The sequence below is a fragment of the Dermochelys coriacea genome, chromosome 7, assembly GCF_009764565.3.
Source record: "Dermochelys coriacea isolate rDerCor1 chromosome 7, rDerCor1.pri.v4, whole genome shotgun sequence".
In the NCBI taxonomy this organism is placed as follows: Eukaryota; Metazoa; Chordata; order Testudines; family Dermochelyidae; genus Dermochelys; species Dermochelys coriacea.
The window spans coordinates 36,107,242-36,126,666 of record NC_050074.1 but is presented as its reverse complement, the minus strand read 5'-3'; the positions used below and the strand labels follow the sequence as shown (position 1 = coordinate 36,126,666).

General features: G+C 39.2%; 1 protein-coding gene across 2 annotated transcripts in view; it reads right to left on the bottom strand.

Moving 5' to 3' along the window:
- Positions 1-19,425, bottom strand: part of NUP210 (nucleoporin 210) — a 115,141-nt gene that overhangs the window by 49,958 nt on the left and 45,758 nt on the right. For both annotated transcript variants that reach the window (XM_043518498.1, XM_038410021.2), the window contains exons 13-20: positions 16,720-16,918; positions 15,007-15,152; positions 11,076-11,297; positions 9,358-9,531; positions 7,700-7,892; positions 6,612-6,718; positions 3,851-3,955; positions 3,612-3,713 (exon numbers count right to left, since the gene is read on the bottom strand). In XM_043518498.1, the coding sequence (XP_043374433.1) occupies positions 3,612-3,713; positions 3,851-3,955; positions 6,612-6,718; positions 7,700-7,892; positions 9,358-9,531; positions 11,076-11,297; positions 15,007-15,152; positions 16,720-16,918 (1,248 nt within the window). The remainder of the gene's footprint in view (positions 1-3,611; positions 3,714-3,850; positions 3,956-6,611; positions 6,719-7,699; positions 7,893-9,357; positions 9,532-11,075; positions 11,298-15,006; positions 15,153-16,719; positions 16,919-19,425) is intronic.

The window sequence follows — 19,425 nt, the reverse complement described above, 5'->3', positions numbered from 1 at the left end:
TCCGCCTACGGTTGCGATTTAAATTTGCACAACCCTAATATTGATTTGTAGCCTCTAGTCTCACTCATACTGAGGCGTGTGCTGACTTCCCTCATGATTCTCTTTAACTTTATGTAATGGTTCCAAGGTCCATTTCAACTTTCAACAGTCCCTCCAGAAAGAAATTACTTACCCTACGGCAGGGATTCTCAAACTGGGGGTCGGGACCACTCAGGGGGTTGCGAGGTTATTAAATGGGGGGGGGGGGGTCACGAGCTGTCAGCATCTACCCCAAACCCCACTTTGCCTCCAGCATTTATAATGGTGTTAAATATATTAAAGTATTTTTAATTATTTGGGGGTGGGGGGGTCACACTCAGACGTTTGCTATGTGGAAGGGGTCACCAGTATAAAAGTTTGAAAACCACTGCACAGTAACTGAAGTTCTTTGAGATGTTGTAGTCAATGTTGATCCCACTCTGGGTAAGCACCCGCTTCACACATGTAGAACTGGATTCTTTTGAATAGCACTTTCCCCATCAGGGCCGCCCTGTGCCTCTTCATGTTTCCGTTCGAGGTTATGAAGGGAGGGTGGAATGACCCTACTTCAGTTCCCTCTCAATTCGCAGCCCATGTTGCTGAGAAGTGGGGATGGAAGGAGAGTGGTGGCAGTCATGCTCTGATGACAACATCTCAAAGAACCACAGTTACTGCAGGGTGTGCGTCAGTGCAGCTCCTGCTGTAGGTGACTGGCAAGAGGTATCCCTTCTGGATAGTGGAATAAGAAATACCAGCCGCATCAGTCAAATAATGATCGGAGCTCTGCCCTCCTGAGCTTGGCACCAGAGCCAGCCACCACGTCAAGGTTCAGTCACACTGCCAAGGGCAGCAAGAGGAAATTGAGGGAGGGTTGCAGCTGCCCTGCTCTTTATGCCCTTATTGGGAACAGAGCACAAGTATGGCTCCAGTGGCACCTCTTTCAAAACAAAATCCAATCCCACGTGCACGCACACCTCCAGTGGATCCACACTGACTCATACTCAAAGAAGAACCTTGGGGACATGCTAAGTGTTGGGGACTTGAAAACAGAGGAAGTAATTTAAAGATCTCTTTGCTGAGAAAGGGAATAAAAAAAAATTGATTGTAGAACTGCTGGGAGCATTGTCATCATCCCTGGGTAAGAGATTAAGGAAGAAAAGACAGTTAATTCTTCCTTGAAAAGTGCCAAACATGCCATCTGCTGCAAAAATCCAGTCCAACTCGCCAGAGCAACAGCTAGGAATTGTGATGAGTTATCATCACCCAATTAATATATATATTTATTTTATACAAATATTTAGGAGACTAGGAAAGGATCTGACCAATCTGCATTTCTAGTTCTGAATGTGTTCTTTCCGAAGTCACATTAGCACTGATTTATGGATGTATACAATGGAAAATCATAACAGGAAAATGGACTGACATAGCGTGGAAAAAGATGCAGATTGCTAGAGTTATGGCAATATGTGTTGAAATAAGGGTAGGATGTCTGTCATGTAGCTAGTTTTATTATTACAATAAAAGTAAGTTGTTGAAATGCATTTATAAGTGCATTTTTCTATTGATATCCAAGTCTACCTTCTGCTCCTTTTAAAATATACATTTGTATCTCTAGTATGGTGCATTTTTCATTGTTATAATTTATTGTACTCCCATCTTCAGATTAAAAAATTGAATGGATAATTCTTGACATAATAAAGTAAATGGAGAGTGGCACATTTTCCTTCAAGGTGTACCAACTGTATTCTGTACTGATTGCCTGCAGACTCCTGTAAGTACCCTGAAAGAAGATGTTGCCATTCAGGAGATAGTCACCAATCCTGCAAACAGGCATACCCATAAGAACATAAGAATGGCCCTACTGAGTCAGACCAAAGATTCATCTAGCCCAGTATCCTGTTTTCTGACAGTGGCCAGTGCCAGGTGCCCCAGAGGGAATAAGCAGAACAAGTAATCATCAAGGGATCCATCCCCCATCTCTCACTCCCAGCTTTTGGCAAACGGAGGCTAGGGACACCATTCCTACCCATCCTGGCTAATAGCCATTGATGGACCTATTCTCCATGAACTTACCAAGTTCTTTTTTGAAACCTGTTATGGTCTTGGCCTTCACAACATCCTCTGGCAAGGAGTTCCACCGGCTGACTGTGGGTTGTGTGAAGAAATACTTCCTTTTATTTGTTTTAAACCTGCTGCCTATTAATTTCATTTGGTGACCCCTAATTTTTGTGTTATGAGAAGTAGTAAACAACACTTCCTTATCTACTTTCTCTACACCAGTCATGATTTTATAGACCTCAGTCATATCTTCCCTTAGCTGTCTCTTTTCCAAGCTGAAAAGTCCAAGTCTTATCAATCTTTCCTCATATGTAAGCCATTCCATATCTCATTTTTGTTGCCCTTTTCTGAACCTTTTCCAATTCCAATGTATCGTTTTTGAGATGGGGCGACCACATCTGCACACAGTATTCAAGATGCAGGCGTAACATGGATTTATATAGAGGCAACTTGATATTTTCTATCCTATTATCTATCCCTTTCTTAATTATTCCCAGCATTCTGTTCGCTTTTTTGACTGCCGCGGCACACGCTTAACTTTACTACCATGAGTAATCCCATTTAAATCAATGGTGCTACTCATGGTACTAAAATGAAGCACATGCATGAGTGTTCACTGAATCAGGACCTAATACTGGTTATAGTAACACCTGAATAATTTCTATATCATGGGCAAAATGTAGCATGACACAGACTGCTTTACCATGGAAAGGACAAGGACAAAACACTCATGAAGTTCAACTCTGGACCTGTCCATAAAGGTCTCATTTATCTGGGAAGCATTTAGGCTCGGATTTACAAAACCGCTCAAACTGCCATTGACTTCCATGAGAGCAGAGTTAGACCAGTACAGAGCACATCTAAAAATCTCAGCTTTAGACCTCAACGAACAGCACTACAGAAAGTCTCATAACAGCTCTATAAAAGGAAGAACAGATTTTAAACAGCAACTATAAATATTTAAATCTGACAAATTTACTTCGTTTTTTGTTTTAAAGGACAAAAATGCTTATACCAGATAAGTCATTTATGTTGTAGGAAGAGACCTACTACGATAACAAAAACAAATTAGCACAAATAAAATACCTGGAAAGTATTCTACAATCAGAGACTATTACAAGAGACCACTTCACCTACAAAGAGCATTTATGTCAAATATTAGTGTCAAGTTTTTCCTTATGTCCTTGCCATGCAAACCTAAAACTCCCCCGTTGTTTCCTAACCAAAAGGATGGACAATATATGATCACCATTAACAGATCTTGACCGTAAAGAGTGCAAGATCACTAGATCTTGCTGTCAAATGTGGTGTGATAACAGAAAATGGAAAGGCACCAACAGGAAAAAAAATCAAAGGATTTTTACAATCTTTTAGTAAGTTCTTCCCTCTTCTTTATAATTTGTTAATAGTACAATTTATTATGAATTATAACAACAAGCTGTTATCTCTCACCATACCAAAAAGGCAACACTGAACAATGAGATTAGCATACTCAGATCATTAAAATAAATACACTGAAGTATTATTCTACTCACCAAAGCAATGCCTCGAGCTTCTTGATAAGCCACTTTTACAACATTTACAACACTGGTGTTGATGAAAAAATATCCAGAACCCTCTCTGATGAGCAGCTCTGCCTGCAAAAAAGGAAAAGCATGCGAGATTACATCTTTTTAGTACATTGCCAAAACTGTAACACACTTACTTTGAGTATTTGTGACACTCCACCTTCCCCCAGATATAAATCAATATAATTAGTAAGACGATTATTTACCTTGACATCAGGGTGATTGTAGATTGTAACATCACTAGGACTCACTTTCACGTCTTCTACAAGTATCAGCTCAATAGTGGCAGACACAGGGATAAGAGGTTCATACTGAAAGGAATAATGCAGACTATTGATCAACTGGGGTAGCACACAATTAAAACCCAGAGGAGAGTCAGTTACTCCTCTATGTAGGGAAGGATGGACTACCCAGATACGTAAATGGACAACGAAAGTGGAGATTAGGTAACACAATGTCTCCAACAATCAAGGTACAGATGGAGTTGCTTATCTGTTATGCATGCAGAGGTACACAATGCATGCTGCAGTTTTCTGCATTATGCCCAAAAGAGCAAGACAAAGAGTATAGGCCTGTGCATTAAGGCTTGGAAGGATTAATTTACAATGATTGACATAAATGTGTAGGGCTTATTAGATCACCAAAGACATTTTGGAGGCCTGGTGTTCCAAGTTTAGATAGAATTCTGATGATAGCGTTCAGTCTCTCTTGTCCTTCCACATTTCCTTTTCAGAAATGCACAAAGTTATCCACAAAAATCAACAAATAAAATAAAATCAACCCACAATTACTTGCAAGTACATAACCGATATATAAAATTGTACTACTGAACCTGGTCTAATCATTTGATCCCAATGACATTAGGTTAAGCAGGAAAAATGCAGAACAGCCTTTTCAGAGGAAGTTAAGTATTTTATCCCCACTCAACCCAATTAGTTAAATTATTTTGCTCAATATAGAGAGGGATGTCATCCACAATGAAACACTTGGGTGCTTTACTTAAAGAGAGGACAACCAATCAAGACATCTTAATTAGCATAGCTATTAACAAGATATTTGTTTGGGTTTTTTTTTGTTTTTAAGGGGGGGGAAAAAAAAGTGCCAGCTTTCTTTGCCATAATGTTCATACTGCAACAAGAATGAGCAAACAAATCAATATTTTCTGTCATTTAAATTGCTGATGTATGTGTCTGACTATTACTGACGTATGTGTCTGACTAGCAGAAACTGGCTGTGTAACCAATCTTTGCCTTGACAAAATACAGGTTTCTCCCAGATCTGGAATTCAAAGTGAACGAAAGCCAAATCTTGGTACCTTACAGATGTTTGAAGTCATTTTGTGTGGATGTTTTATGGAAAGGATAGACCAAGAAATCAGTCCTGCATATTTGGGAAAAAATGTAGAATCTTCCAAACTCATGAAGAAAAATTCTACAAAGTCACTATTTCTAGGTATCTGTCGATCTCTCAGACTGCCAACCTGATGTTTGGTGTTGAAATATAGGGCAATTGTTATTTGTTTGTCTTAAAATAAAGGTAGAATTTGAAGGATCATATAGTAATACCAGGGTACAGATGTTCCTATTACACTCCACTTTTCTTACAGAAATTACAGAAGAGGGACTGAATGGGTCAGGGGAAAAAGAGACACAGATCCAGTCACCCTCTATGTCAATTTAAATCTAGTTCTGTGTAATCATGAACAAAAAGAGTAATTACCATTGGATGGCTTCCAAGAGTTAGTTTCAGTCTAATTGCTAGATGGGCACATCCACACATGATACAAAACAACTTCCGAACTGGAACAAATTGGGATCCTTGCTGGCCATCTCAGTGCAGAGTTAAGGACTGAATGGCAATTCTGATCATCCTCCCACTCCTACGGGATCTCACCTCCAGAGCAGAGCTGGGGCATACTGACAAAGCAGGGAGGAATTCACATGACTGCTATCCAAATGTATGTTATAAGCTAAGATAACCTCAGTCTCCCAGGCAATAAATTCTGCACTTTGCATGAATCCTACATACACCTACGCCCTTAGCAGGGTTTTCAAAGAACCACTTAGAAAAATTTTTTAGCAAAGCCCTAACACTGTTTAATTTATTTTACACATGTAATTAGATCTCCAAGACAACTGATATGTGATTCAGGGTTATTTTGGTTTGTTTGGATTTGTTTTTTGTAAATTAGTAACTTGCTGTGTACAAGTCCTAGCCAATCCCACAAGAAAATGGTCACAATCCTCCCTTCTCCAGTTTAAAAATATGTATTTTTTCAAAAATTAAGCCACTAATTTGAGTCAGGTTTCACTGCTTATTGAGACTGCTTTTTGCTGCCACCCTTCCCTGTGTTTATAAAATGTCTACTTAGTTAAGTATTTCAAGGCAGGTACTATGGCTTTTTATATATCTATATACATCCCCTAGCTGGCACATGGCTGGTATTATACAAATATTAACCTCACTGCTCTAACAGACGCAAGTCAAGCCGAACTACAGAGATAGTCTGACAATCATCAATATGTCAGAGTTGTAGAAGCTGAAACTTTCTGCTCTATTTTGCAACTAAATCCTAAATAAGTTTCCCCAATGACAGTTGTATCAAGCAAATGGTTGCTTTAGTGAAGGGCAACCTGACAAAGCTTCACCAATCCATAAAAAACCCTGAATCAAAGAAAATTAAGTGAAATAAAGTATGAAAATTCTTTATAATCCTCTTACCCAGATTGTGAAAAAAGAACCAGTTATATTTAAGGTAGGTAAATAAATAAGAATAAAGAAAAATAAAACAACTGAGGACATTATACAAATAGATTGATATGGTTCTGTCTTGGGAAGATGCTAATAAAGGGTTATCTTATTATTTTTAAACTAATTAAGCATAATGCAGCAAGGAAATGAATATATAGGGCAATCCTCATTAGGGCACTATGGGAAAAGCAGAGAGTAAATTATACTTCAAAGTACCGGTATATTCACTTTAGCTGCACTAAGATGAGATTGCTGGTATCCGGTTGCAGTAGCAGAGACAGCAGTTGTTCCAGTCTTGTGATGAACTTGAACAGTTTGCAAGCCTGAAACAAAAACAAAATGACAGATTAACAACAGGAAGAACTGTTTACTACATTTTAGCTTAAAGCACCCCCAATGAAGTCATATTAATCAGGCTGCATGGCAGAAGGAGAGGGGAGGTTATGGCCATTTAAAATTAATGCTCAACATATTTTCCACTTTCATTTTATACATTTTTAAACAGCCAAGGATTTTCTTTTTTACATACAGATTTCTCTTGGAAAAATTTCACACCCAGTTAGAAAACAAGCTTTAAAAAATTAAAGCTGATTGAATGTTTTGCAGGTCAGATTATAGAACTCCATTTTCTTGGCTTTAGCACAGAGATGGGCAAACTACAGCCCATGGGACACATCCGGCTTGTGGGACCGTCCTGCTCGGCCCATTCCCTACTGTTCCCCCTTCCCTGCAGCTACGCCGCTGCGCGGGCAGTGCTCTGGGCAGCGGGGCTGCCCGCTCATGCAGGGTAGCGCGTCTGGCTCCGGCCGAGACATGCTGCTCTGAGTGGCATGGTAAGGGGGCCAAGGGGTTGGATAAGGGGCAGGAGATCCCAGGGGGCAGTTGGATGGGGCGGATGTTTGGTGAGGCAGTCAGGGAATGGGGAACAAGGGCGGTTGGATAGGGCAGAGATTCTGGGGGAGCAGCCACGGAGGTGGGGGGGTTAGATAGGGGGTGGGGTCCCGGGAGGGGGTGGTCAGGGGACAAGGAGCAGGGGTGGGTGGGTGGGTCGGGGGTTTTGAGGGGTCAGGCAGGGGTCGGGGGTTTTGAGGGGTCAGGTAGGGGTCGGGAAGTGGGAGGGAGTGGGGGGGTCAGGCTGTTTGGGGAGGCACAGCCTTCCCTACCTGGCCCTCCATACAGTTTTGCATTCCGAAGTGGCCCACGGGCCAAAAAGTTTGCCCACCCCTCTTTAGCGTAAACATCACTAATTGTAATTAACCCAGTTTTCCTCCAAACAACAGTGCATAATCTTAAGTGATCTGTACCATGCATTTTTTTCTGACCATTTCCATCCTCTTTTAGAGACAGCTCCATCGGCATACTAGGCTCAATGCTGGCTAAGGAAACTTTTGTTGATTCCCAATTAATACCAAGGGAACTGAAATTATCAAATTTACGCCCCTGTTGGTCAAAAGCAGCCAAGTCCAATACTGGATTGCGATAGTTTGAAACAGGAACCTGAAAAGGAAAAAAAAAAATTTGGACTGGATCCCATTTTGCTAGGATCCCATTTTGATCCCTGAAAAACAGTTATATGCAGCAGAATGGCAACTCTCGAACAAAGACATCACTTTGTTGAGTTTTATGAGATTTTTAAGGTAAAGTTTTGTCATCAGAACATTTCATAAGAAAAGTAACGGCCACCAATGAAATACCATATTAGATTGTACTTCAACTTTTTTTTTGTGTGCCAATGAGTCTACTTATAAAACACTTAAGCAGTCTCTGGATTCTGCAAAATGAAAGAGGTCTGGAGATATTAACTTGCTATTACACACAAGATGCATTTCAGGGTTATAAATCTTTCCAAGGGCTACTAAGATGATATAAACTGCAAGTCTGATGCCTGAGGAGTTTGTGACAACTGTTCAACCTCAAACTGTTTTATAACATGTCAAAATATCTACCTCAAGACATTAAAAAAAACAAAGAAAATATATAAAGTTACATATAAAGGCAAGACCTCTAATTTTGTGCAACTAAAACGTTTTGTACTTATGAATGCTGATGCTAGGATGCCATGAATATCGCATGCTAACAGGGGAGCACAAAGTTTTACTCATTTGGATGATGGAGTCATACGTCCTTAATGTTGGCATAACCACCAAATAAACATTGCCTATGTATTCTGGGCCAGATTTTCAAGCATGCATGCACTTTCACATATGCCCAAAAAACACTCTCTCCCACACTAATTCATGCACACATGTAAGTATTTGTACACAAACAGTTGCGCCTACACAAGTTAGGCACATGTGTGTACTTGCAAGCATTTTAAAATCTAGGTCTATGGATACAATAAACTTGGACCATCCAGATTAGAATCAAAGGGTATGAGGAACAATTGTTGTACCCAGAAAGAGTTGTCAAAGACATATTTTTGTTTAAAGTCAGATGAACCTACATTTTGTTTACATTAAGTTTTCAAACAAAAATACAAAACAAGGATGTTATCAAATACACACCAAGAACAACTGGGAGGTCAGGAGAAGGAAACAGAACAGAATCAAATTTTGCAAGAAACCCATGCATAACACAGAGTATATACAAGGAAGGAGTTCCCCTGTCCTTATCCCAGATGACCCATGAAATCCTAGGAGACGTCATTCAAGAGGCCCTCTTACAGGGGCACTTGGGGGTCAGAGGACATGACCCACATGGTTTTGCACACACATCCTATTACCTGGTATGGCCCCTATACACACATTCAAACAATCCCTTTAATACCCCTACGCTCTGATTATTCTTTCTCTTAGCACGGGTGAAGTTGGACCTAGTGCTGGTCGGTCAGAACATAGGTGCTCAATGTCACTGCTCTTGCAGCCTGTGAGCACGCCTGTTTCGGGATACTGCCACATGGAAGCACACTTTGCCTTTTAGAAGTGAAATGAATGGATTGCTCCTGTGTCATTATCAGACTTACCACTTGCTTGTTTTGTTGCAGCAAAGGGCAGGAAAGGTCAAGCTGAGGATTTGCATAAATAGGAGTCAAAGTGAGTCGGGAAGGGGCTGCGCAAATAAATTTCACAACGGCAGGTTCGATGGCTGGAAAAGGGTTGGTAACTGTGGGCTTATTTCCAACTGTTAAGGCAATCACCTGTATAACATTTGGGAAAGTCAACAAGGTAGATGAAAGCAAAAAACAACTGAGTGCAGGTATATTTTACAGGTACAACTATCCTGATTGAGGCATCTCTGTTATTTTCTGGCGTCAAGAAAGAATAAAGAAAAGGAGTACTTGTGGCACTTAGAGACTAACAAATTTATTAGAGCATAAGCTTTAAGTGAGCTGTAGCTCACAATTCTTTTTGCGAATACAGACTAACACAGCTGCTACTCTGAAAGAAAGAATAAATAAGCTATGATATGAAGGGCTCATGAGTTGATGTCCCAATCACATTCTATACCACAGACAGACAAGTGAAGAGGATTTATTTTAAACGCTGTTCCAGACCATTATCAAAGCACAAATTTTCAGTCCCTTTTCATAGTTATTACTATCTCACCAAACTGACAAGGCGGCAGCTTTCAGAGCTTATAAAGATAGTCATCTGGGGTCACTCTCTCATAGGAGAGAAAGGAAGCCAACAGGGAACTGGGCTGGAGGTCCTGTAACCACTTCAGCAGCTTTAAAAACTTCATTTGTTTTTTCATTTTTTACCCACAGCTCTCTCTCACATGATAATATCAGACTGAATTAAGTATAGGCACCTTGGGTTTTCCCCTTGTTGGCTGTCTGTGAATAATCCCTATCAGCTATTGGTGAGAATCATTGCAATGCCATTCAAAATGTGACCATTTCTGAGTCATGAAGGTTCCGAATTATATTTTGTTACAAGAGTCCTCGATGGGGAGGTAACAGCAAGAAACTGTTTCTTTTGGACTAACCCTGCTAGATTCAATTGGGTTTTGTGGAGTATGCACTTTGGGATGCCAGCTATATTGGGTAGTTAATAGCCCTTGGAAGATGATTAGATAACTGGTCAAAATGTAGACCACAGCAAGGCAATATACAAACTGAACAGTATCTGCAGGCAGGAGAATTCACTTCTACTACATTTTGCAGAAACAAGTGTTAATGGACCTTGGCTGTGTGTGTACCCAATCTTTGAGCATTAGAGCTGGGCGCTTTCCCATAAGTGTCTGGAAAAGTGGCATACCAGATTGGTACACCATGGAGAGAACTTGGGGCCCCCTTTCTGATATTTATTCAAGTCAATGGAGCTACACCAAGGATTAGGTCCAGTATAGCAAGTTAGACTAAAGAGTTCAGTCTCTTCTTAACATAACCTTTTACAATTATCGTATTCATGGTAAATACATTCAACAGCAGCTATAAGGATTTATCTGTTCTAATACCTTCCATGATATAAGGTTACTATGAACTGACTTCATACTACAATAAAGCCATTGTAATCTTTATAACAATTTCAAAAATGCTTCACTCTTGACTGATACCAGACTGAACACAGTTCATAAGCAATAGGCAGTCATGTACTTATTCAAGTTCCATACTGGCTTATTACAAAAGCTGTTAATCATTTGGAGGCTATACTTTATCATAAATCAATCTGGTTTCTCTTCTCAATTACCATGCCCTGGATTTGACAGAAAACAACATAAACACCTTCTGGCACTTACTTGTTCTCCCAGGGTTTTGCAAGATACTCTGACCCAGTGCTGGAAATGATTCCGAGATGTTGGAGGCCCAAATAAAGATAAACCAATACTTTCTGTATCTTCAGCAGTGATGTTCCTAAAGAATTTTGAAGGTTCCTGTACCCATGGTCTGGGTCCACCTTCAAACAACATGTCTTTGGAAGAACCCAAAGTTACTAAGGCAACAGAAGAAGGATCTATAGTCTGGAAATGAACAAAAGTTATACTCATGCATATACACCATGACATATATATACATACATACATACATATTATATATATATATATATTATATATATCTTTTATACTGAAATCTATCAGGTGACCATACTTTATGTGACATTTTTCTCATTCTCTGTGTAAGAGCCATTTGATTATCATTTCTGTTTAGCCAATGATCAGTTCTCCCAAAACTTTTATAAATATGGTTAATTAAGAACACAGGAGTATTAAAATGATTAGCAACAATTAAAAGCAAGCTTTGCTCATTAGGGCTATGCCCACAGTGCCTCAGGAACTCTGTTTTTCCTTCTATTGATGATAATTCTCCAATCTCCCCCTCTTATATTAACTGAGCTACTCCAGGAGGAAGAGATTCTGAGTAAAATCCTGGTCCCACTGAAGTAAATGGCGATCTTCTCATTGATTTAAATAAGGCTGGATTTCACCCTCTATCTTTTGAAACCCTTCAGGTTGATTTATCTCCCAGGTACAGCTGTTCTTCAGAACCTGCATTTTACACCCTGACTTTATTTACCCTACTAAATGAAACAAAGGTCTCACTTCAAAACCCTACAGGAATACTAGAACTAATTCTGCACTGATTTAAATCCTATCCCATCTCATTGACATTGCCTGCAATGAAAATCAACACGGAAATTGGTTTGACATTTTTAATGCACAAAGAATCATCTGTTTCAAGTTTTTCACAACCCGATGTTAGTAAGACAGACCAAGACTGATCTGGACATAGGATGGCTCAATACTTTCTGTGAAAATTCATGCATGCTGGTTTGACGAACATGTTTATAAATGCTAGGCACAGACTAATCTTCACTCAACCCTCATAGGTTATTCTCATTGCACAGACATCCACATGTTGCCAAAACTGTAAAGTTTATTCATTCATGTGCTTTTGCTCTGCCCTTGGCTCCTAACTATTTGTCTTCTTATGGCAGGGATTCTTCCACTTTTTCACTCTGTGGACCACTTTGTAAGAGACATTTTAATGGAAGACAACTCCTCCCAATGTCTCACCCCTGCATTTTTACATATAAAAATATTTCATTCTTCAGATGGCAACAACAAGGAAGGGTACTATGGATCACTGCTTGAAAACCACTTAGAAAAGTTCTAAGGTCTTTCTAAAGGCCCTGTCACGGTGCTAACTGAGCACTGGCCAATAATGAAAAGATAACAGCGTAATCCCTAAAGTAGTCTATCCTCCCCCCTTCCATATACCCATGTCCCCTTTATTCATTGCCTCCAGAAGGGAAGCACTGATGTCATACCTGTACTACTTCTAATGAATAGCCAATATCTTAACTGAATGGGAGAGAAGATCTTTTATTCTGTTCTGGATATCTCAACATCCTCCTGTCTGAAAAATGTGCAAGGATCTCTTTTTTTTTTTTTTTTTTTTTAAAGACTTCTTTGATCTGATATGGAATCCATTTATTGCTTCTGTTAAAGGCTATATTTAAATTTCCCCAAACCTGGTGTATTCCACTTTGTAATCTCAATCTGTTTATTTTAAACACCAAGAAATGAAACACTCATTCTTCAGCTGATGTAATTCGTATAACTTTTTCCCAGTTGAATGGACTCCCCAGCCCCTTGTTAATACAATACCTATATTCCCTTGTATAAACTCTTACATGTCAATTTAATCTTTTGAATTTACTATATGTGCTGTGTTCAATCTTCAAACACCCAACAGTTTACCAAGTTCATAGCTGCAGAACTGAAAATTTATGGCATCTTTGCCGTATAAAACTGTATTGGGAGTTAGGTTTTTTTTTTTATGTAGTACTTGGAGCGGAATTTAGAATACTTTATACAAGTAAAATTGCAATAAATATAGCCAGCAATTAAGAAGATGGAATGATTATTGGCAAAGGTGAAGCAGAGTTCAAGGGACGGGAGTGGGACACAGCAGCAAACAGGCTCTTATTTTATTTATTTATTTTATTTTAACTATGTTACTCGAGTATACTGGGTTAAGACTGACTACTGTGTATTTCCAAATTGATCCCCACTTTCAGATTGTTGGACAGAACTTGCCCTTGTCCATAAATCTCTACAATGAGCCTTGGGGAATGAAACACAAGATTAGTGTTTTAGTTCCATACTGATGAAACAAGATTTCTTTTATTCTGATCAATGCTGCAGAAACAACTCTTGGACAGAACGTTATCTTTTAAAGTGAAATCATCATTAGACATAAGAAAATTGATTCATTCCAGATTCTGAAACATTACTATCCTAACTTGCAGCAGTGGTACCCTCTGTGGATTCAGTCGTTGGCATCTAATCATGAAGCTGACACACTGTCCTATGCTTCTTAATCATTCCTTGGACTTGTGAACACTATCTTTTAAATGAGGGTCTTATTTCACTTTGTAACCTGTCCAATGGTGAAACACATTTTCATTGTTTGCAAGGAAAAAAACACTCAGTTCCACAGATTATACAGGCCACCAGACTCTGCCTTTTTGCCAAATAATAGTTTTATGTGCTGTGACTAACGGGTTAATAAGCTGTGCTTGCTTTTACCTGCTGCTGTGGCCATGCAATTGTGACTGCTCTCATTAATAGCTTATTAGGCCAATTGTTAATAATTTTAAACAGACAGTTAGATACAAGGAAGGGTTTGAACCTCCCATCACTTTGAATTTTACTGATGAGTAACTAATAAATTCAACAGTCATTTTGGAGAAAAATATTGTATCTGAGTTCAGAAAGATTCAATTTCTTGAACTGACTGATAAGTCCAGATCCCTTTATAAATCTTGTTCTATGTGTTATCATTTAGCAGCATACTTTCTCTATTTAACTCACCTAATAGCACCTTCATCTCCCAGGATTTTACATTACTCTTATTGAGATCTGCAATACACTGCCTTTGCTTCATTACTGTGCTTTTTATATTTCCTTTTTAAAGTGAAGATGACTGTGGGCAAATTTAATATTCATGAAAGTTAAGGACTAGCAAAACTAGCTAGATACAGGAATAGTCTGAACAGCATGTACACCCAAGTTCTCCTATTCTCACATGAAATGTCCCTAGCCTCTGTTTGCCAGAAGCTGGGAATAGGCGACAGGGGATTGATCACTTGATGATTACCTGTTCTGTTCATTCCCTCTGGGGCACCTGGCATTGGCTACTGTCGGAAGACAGGATACTGGGTTAGATGGACCTTTGGTTTGACCTAGTATAGCTGTTCTTATATGCACCACTCTGCCAGCAAATCAACACTCATGCTGACAGTATCCCCTGCTATTCTAGTCCTAGGTTTTTTCTTGAGTCCTGTCTATCTGTGATTGTTTTCAGATAGCACCAAACTCTTTTTCATTTCTGAACTAAGGGAGAAACAGAAATACAGTGCACTAACCCACTACAGAATTCTACCAAGTCCTTTATTTGGCTTGGAGCATGGATTTGGACAAGAAACATGTCAAAGACATCAGGGAAGTCGTGGTGCAGAAATCAAACTGCTTGCAGTAAGTATTGGCCCTGGATTCAGAAAAGTACTTAAGCAGTGCTTAAAAGACATGATTACCTGAATTGGAACATCCCAAATCAACAGACTAGCACATAATATCAAATCTCAGTTAGGAGTTAAATGAATTTTCAAAAGTAGACTATTTTAAGAGCAGCAATTAAAGAGAAAATATTTTACTACAGGCGTACTTTTAGTGGTAGGTAAGCAGCAATGGTGATGCTAGCACTAAGGTGGACATGACCATGAGTGTAACTAACAACAAGTGTTGTGTATCCTTGTGCCTCAGCTTTCACTCTGACTCCACTGCAAAAATCAGAACTTGGCTTAAGTCTCCCTGTCAAAAAAACAAACAAACAAGAGTAAACATTTGGGGAGAATAAGTGAGGTGTTAATACAGATTTTAATATAGCTTTCTTGATAGTATTACTTTTGTGCTAGAAACATGCAGGGAATATGTACAGGTAATTTCAGTGACGGCATGGAGGAAATGCAATACCCATAGCTCTATTAAATAATGTATAGTCATTAGCCTCAAAACTGACACCTTATGAAAACACACAAACTTATTAAACTTCTTTTCCTTCCAAATTTTTCTAAAAGGACATTAGTCTTCTCTTTGGGATACAGAGCAATATAATTTGCTCTTCCTTTTAGCAGAGTATTTTTTCCCTGCTGTTCTAAATTGAAACTGGCTTGTAATTAAGCCAAAATAAAATGCACAGTTAAAACAAACTTTACTGCACAGAGCATGATGTATTACCTAAATTCAAGTTAATCATTAAGTTCTAAGTTTTATCTAGGGAAAACTAAGTTGCTAGTTTCATGGCATGTGCCTGTTTGCTGACCCAGGTGTTTTGTGGGGTTTTTTTTCTTCGCTCTCCTTTTTTCGGTTTGACTGGATTTTTTTTTTTAAACAGAACAATGGCAAATAAGGTACATATACAAACTAAGTAGAATGACATTTAAAAGAGCTGCCTCTTCAGCAAGCAGACGCTGTAATTCTAACAATAACTGCTTTGGCTGGCTCAATAAATACACCACAAGGAAGAACTAACAAGAAGCAGGCTAACAAAGGATTGTGGGTGCAAGGTCCAGCAGACACCAGATGACAACAAAGTTGCTCAGCCTGTTAGTGCAGAAGGATTCACTAATGGCAAATTTAGAAGAGTTTGCACATTCCATATTCTGGTCAGACAAGCGCTATAATGGTAGAAACACCTAGGGAAGCACCTGAGGAAATGCACTGCTTAAAATAGTAAGCTTCAGGAAAGTGCTTTGGCCCTGCTCCAATGACTGCAGGGAATGGAATTTAAGAAATTGCTATCCTTGGCCCCTATGTCTCTCAGAAAACAAGCAAACAATCAGATGGGTGAATGACTTAATAGAACTGAAAAGGGAACTTTATGCAAATTTGGGCAAAGGTATCATAAGTGAAAGAGTTTGGTAACTTCCCATCGGCCAATATGCCTTCCCAAAACCTGACATAACTGATCATCTCTAGTGAGGAAACCATCAGGTTTGTTACAACAAGGACTTTGAAAAAAACAGTGGAAAGGTCTGGATAGAGCAGCATGTATGTGAGTCTGAACATTCCTCAGCATATTCGGCTTATTTGTTGCCAGAGATTTTGGTATCCTTAAATATTAAAAAACAGACAAAGAAATAAAAATGCTCCTCCATAAAAAAAAGAAAATGGGTATCTTCAATATACAGGAAATGTCCAACTGCAAATACAGAGACCACAGCAGTCCAACATCTCTCTAGTAATCTGCCCTGAATCCATTAAAATAGGCCATTACACGTAGGTAAATGATTTACATTTGTAACATCTCTATTTGTCTTGTAACCTGAACTAAATACATAGGGTTTTTTTGTTTGTTTGTTTTGTTTTTTAAACTCACCTTGGAGTGGTTTGAAGACACCACGGTTTTCTACCTCCACAACTAAATCAAAATGTGAACAATCGCTGAGTGTGACCATCTCACTAGTCTCAATATTCATTAGGCCATTAATCCTCAAGGGCAGCTCCAGTATCTGACCCACACGTGCTTCAACCTGACACGGCGTGAACTCCATGCCCCTAGGTTCAGTTACATATACCTGAGACAGACAAGAAAAAACAAGGAGGTAAGACACAGCTACATAAGGAACTAGAAAGAAAGTTTAAGACTCAGTAATTATGTTTTCCTCCCAAACACCCCCTCCCAAGGACACCTCACCACAGTCAGCTTCCCTCTGAGAGAAGAAGGCTAGGAACAACCGTTCAGAGCCCCACCAGTGCTGTTCCCCAAAACTACCGGGGGGGGGATGAGGAGGGGTGCGAAAGTGTGTCTAGAAGTGTTCCCTAATGCCAGACTAGTGATCTTTTCACAAGTGCATTGAAACCTGCACCTATTTTTAAGCACTCTATTATCTGTTGCCTATTTTTTTCTGGGATCATTTTAAAACATTGGACCTCCCCCCCATAAGACACTGCCACAGATTCCAACAGAGGAAGTTTCTGAGCTGAAGTTCCACTGGTATAAGGGCTTGAGCCAATCCCATTGAAGTCAATGAGAGTCTTTCAACCAGTTTCAATAGGCTTTGGATCAAGAAAGAAGATGGCAGCAGTGTATGAAGGAAATGCTGGTGGTGGTTTGTATTAATTTTTTCTTTAACTATGTTAATAGACTCTGATTAAAGAAGTCTTTTTTCAATAGTGTATTTATAAGAGATTGTCATTTTTACTTACTGAGATTTCCACTATCGTACCAAAAAACCCCAAACTATACCAAGCACTGAGCACCCTTGACAATCTGGAGCTTGATCCTGCAACTTTTATTTATGCAGGTAATCTTTACATGAGAAGCACCTCCGAAATCAAAAGGGTTGTGTGTGTAAGTAAGAGAGGGAGCATCAGATCCTAGGATCTAGATGATCTGAAACGATTAATAGAACATTTAAAGACATTATCTGAAATGTTGATGAGCAGGCCCTTGAATGGTGTTTGTTTGTTACTCCGATTTGTTACCTTCTCGCTAATGTTAAAGAAACCATCACAGACGGATTGTAACACTTCATAACCATTGCTGTGATCAAAGCTTTTCATTTGCAGCATCTTTAACTTTTTAAACCATCTGCCAAAAGCTTCAGGGCAAATTTAGACCATATGGTATGGTGTTAAAACTGTAATTCTCATGGAACATAAATGACTATTCTTATAACTTGCTTATCAAGGTCAGCAGATAAAGCTCCTACCCCAAACACTTCAATTTATTCCAAGCGTTTAACACGTTAGCAGAGATATTTAGTACCTTCACATGATGCTCAGTTTGCTCAGTGTACTGCTCTAAAAGCTTGCATGGTAAGAAACATTTTTTTGAGTTATTACTGTCTATAAACTTTGAATTGTATTTGGAAATAGAGTTTTAATTAAAAACATCTTTTCTGAACCTCCTGCAGGAAACTGTCATATTGCTAAAAGTGACATCTTTGGGACACAGATAATATGTTTTAGTGTCACAGAAAGATTGTAAAGTAGGTCCCATCTTGCTTTAACACTGGTTTAACAGCCAGAAGAACATCATTGTTTACACATTTAAACACAATGTTTAACGTCCATTTAAACTACATTTCGTAGAATTGATGTCGTTAACTTAAAATACATTAAAAAGCAAGCTGGTGCACCCTGCAAAGCTGTTGTAGATGCCGTTTTACCCAGCAAGTTTTGTTTCGAAAGATTTTTCCAAACACAGGCATATCAAACAAAAAAGTCAGGCTGCTTAAATAGCTCTCTTTTCATTATGGTACAGTACTGGAGAGTTTGACAAGCACATACTCTCTCACACTCTTGCCAGAAGGAGGTCTGAAGCAAACAAGGGTACAATGTGGAACCTGCAGGATTTTAGCTATGCTGGATTCAGGAGGTCATAAAAGCGATTAGGCATTTTGGGTCACCAGTATCTGCAATTTTAATCCTATCAGTTCACTTCACATCAGCTGCTAACTTATATCCATGAACCTGTTATGCAGGTGCACTTTTCCAAGTCTACAAATGCTCTTCCAAACTCAACTGCCACCTTTTCTTGGAGATGGACAGCATTTTTTTTGTTGATGTTGTTTTTGTTTACAAGGTTCTCAGTTGGATGTAAGGGTGAAAGCTTGCTTGCCAGACTGGGTCTCTCATTGCTTGGCATAAATAAGCATATTCCAGATGAGGAGTTCTCTATTTATGACCATACTGTACACAAATATACAGGCTCCAGGTCTCAAAATAGTCAAATAATTCACACACAAACTTGCAGCTCTCAACCACCATCTCTTACTTCTACTGTTGGAGTTCAGGAGCAAGCTTTTACCCTTCAATTCAGGTTCTCTCTACAATGTTTAGCTTTTCAAAGCTATATTTCTACTCTGCCTTTTTCAAAAGCCTGCATTCAGGCCATGCTCATGCTCCACTGAATTTCACTGAGGCTGATACAGACAAGAGAATGCCCATTTTGGCCCCAATCCAGCTTAAAAAGTTAAGCACATACTTACGTGCCATGCTAGACTGGGGCCGCCTGTATTCCTAAGAGCACCATGAATGCCATACAACAGTTGAATACAGTGAAAAATAGCATCGTTTT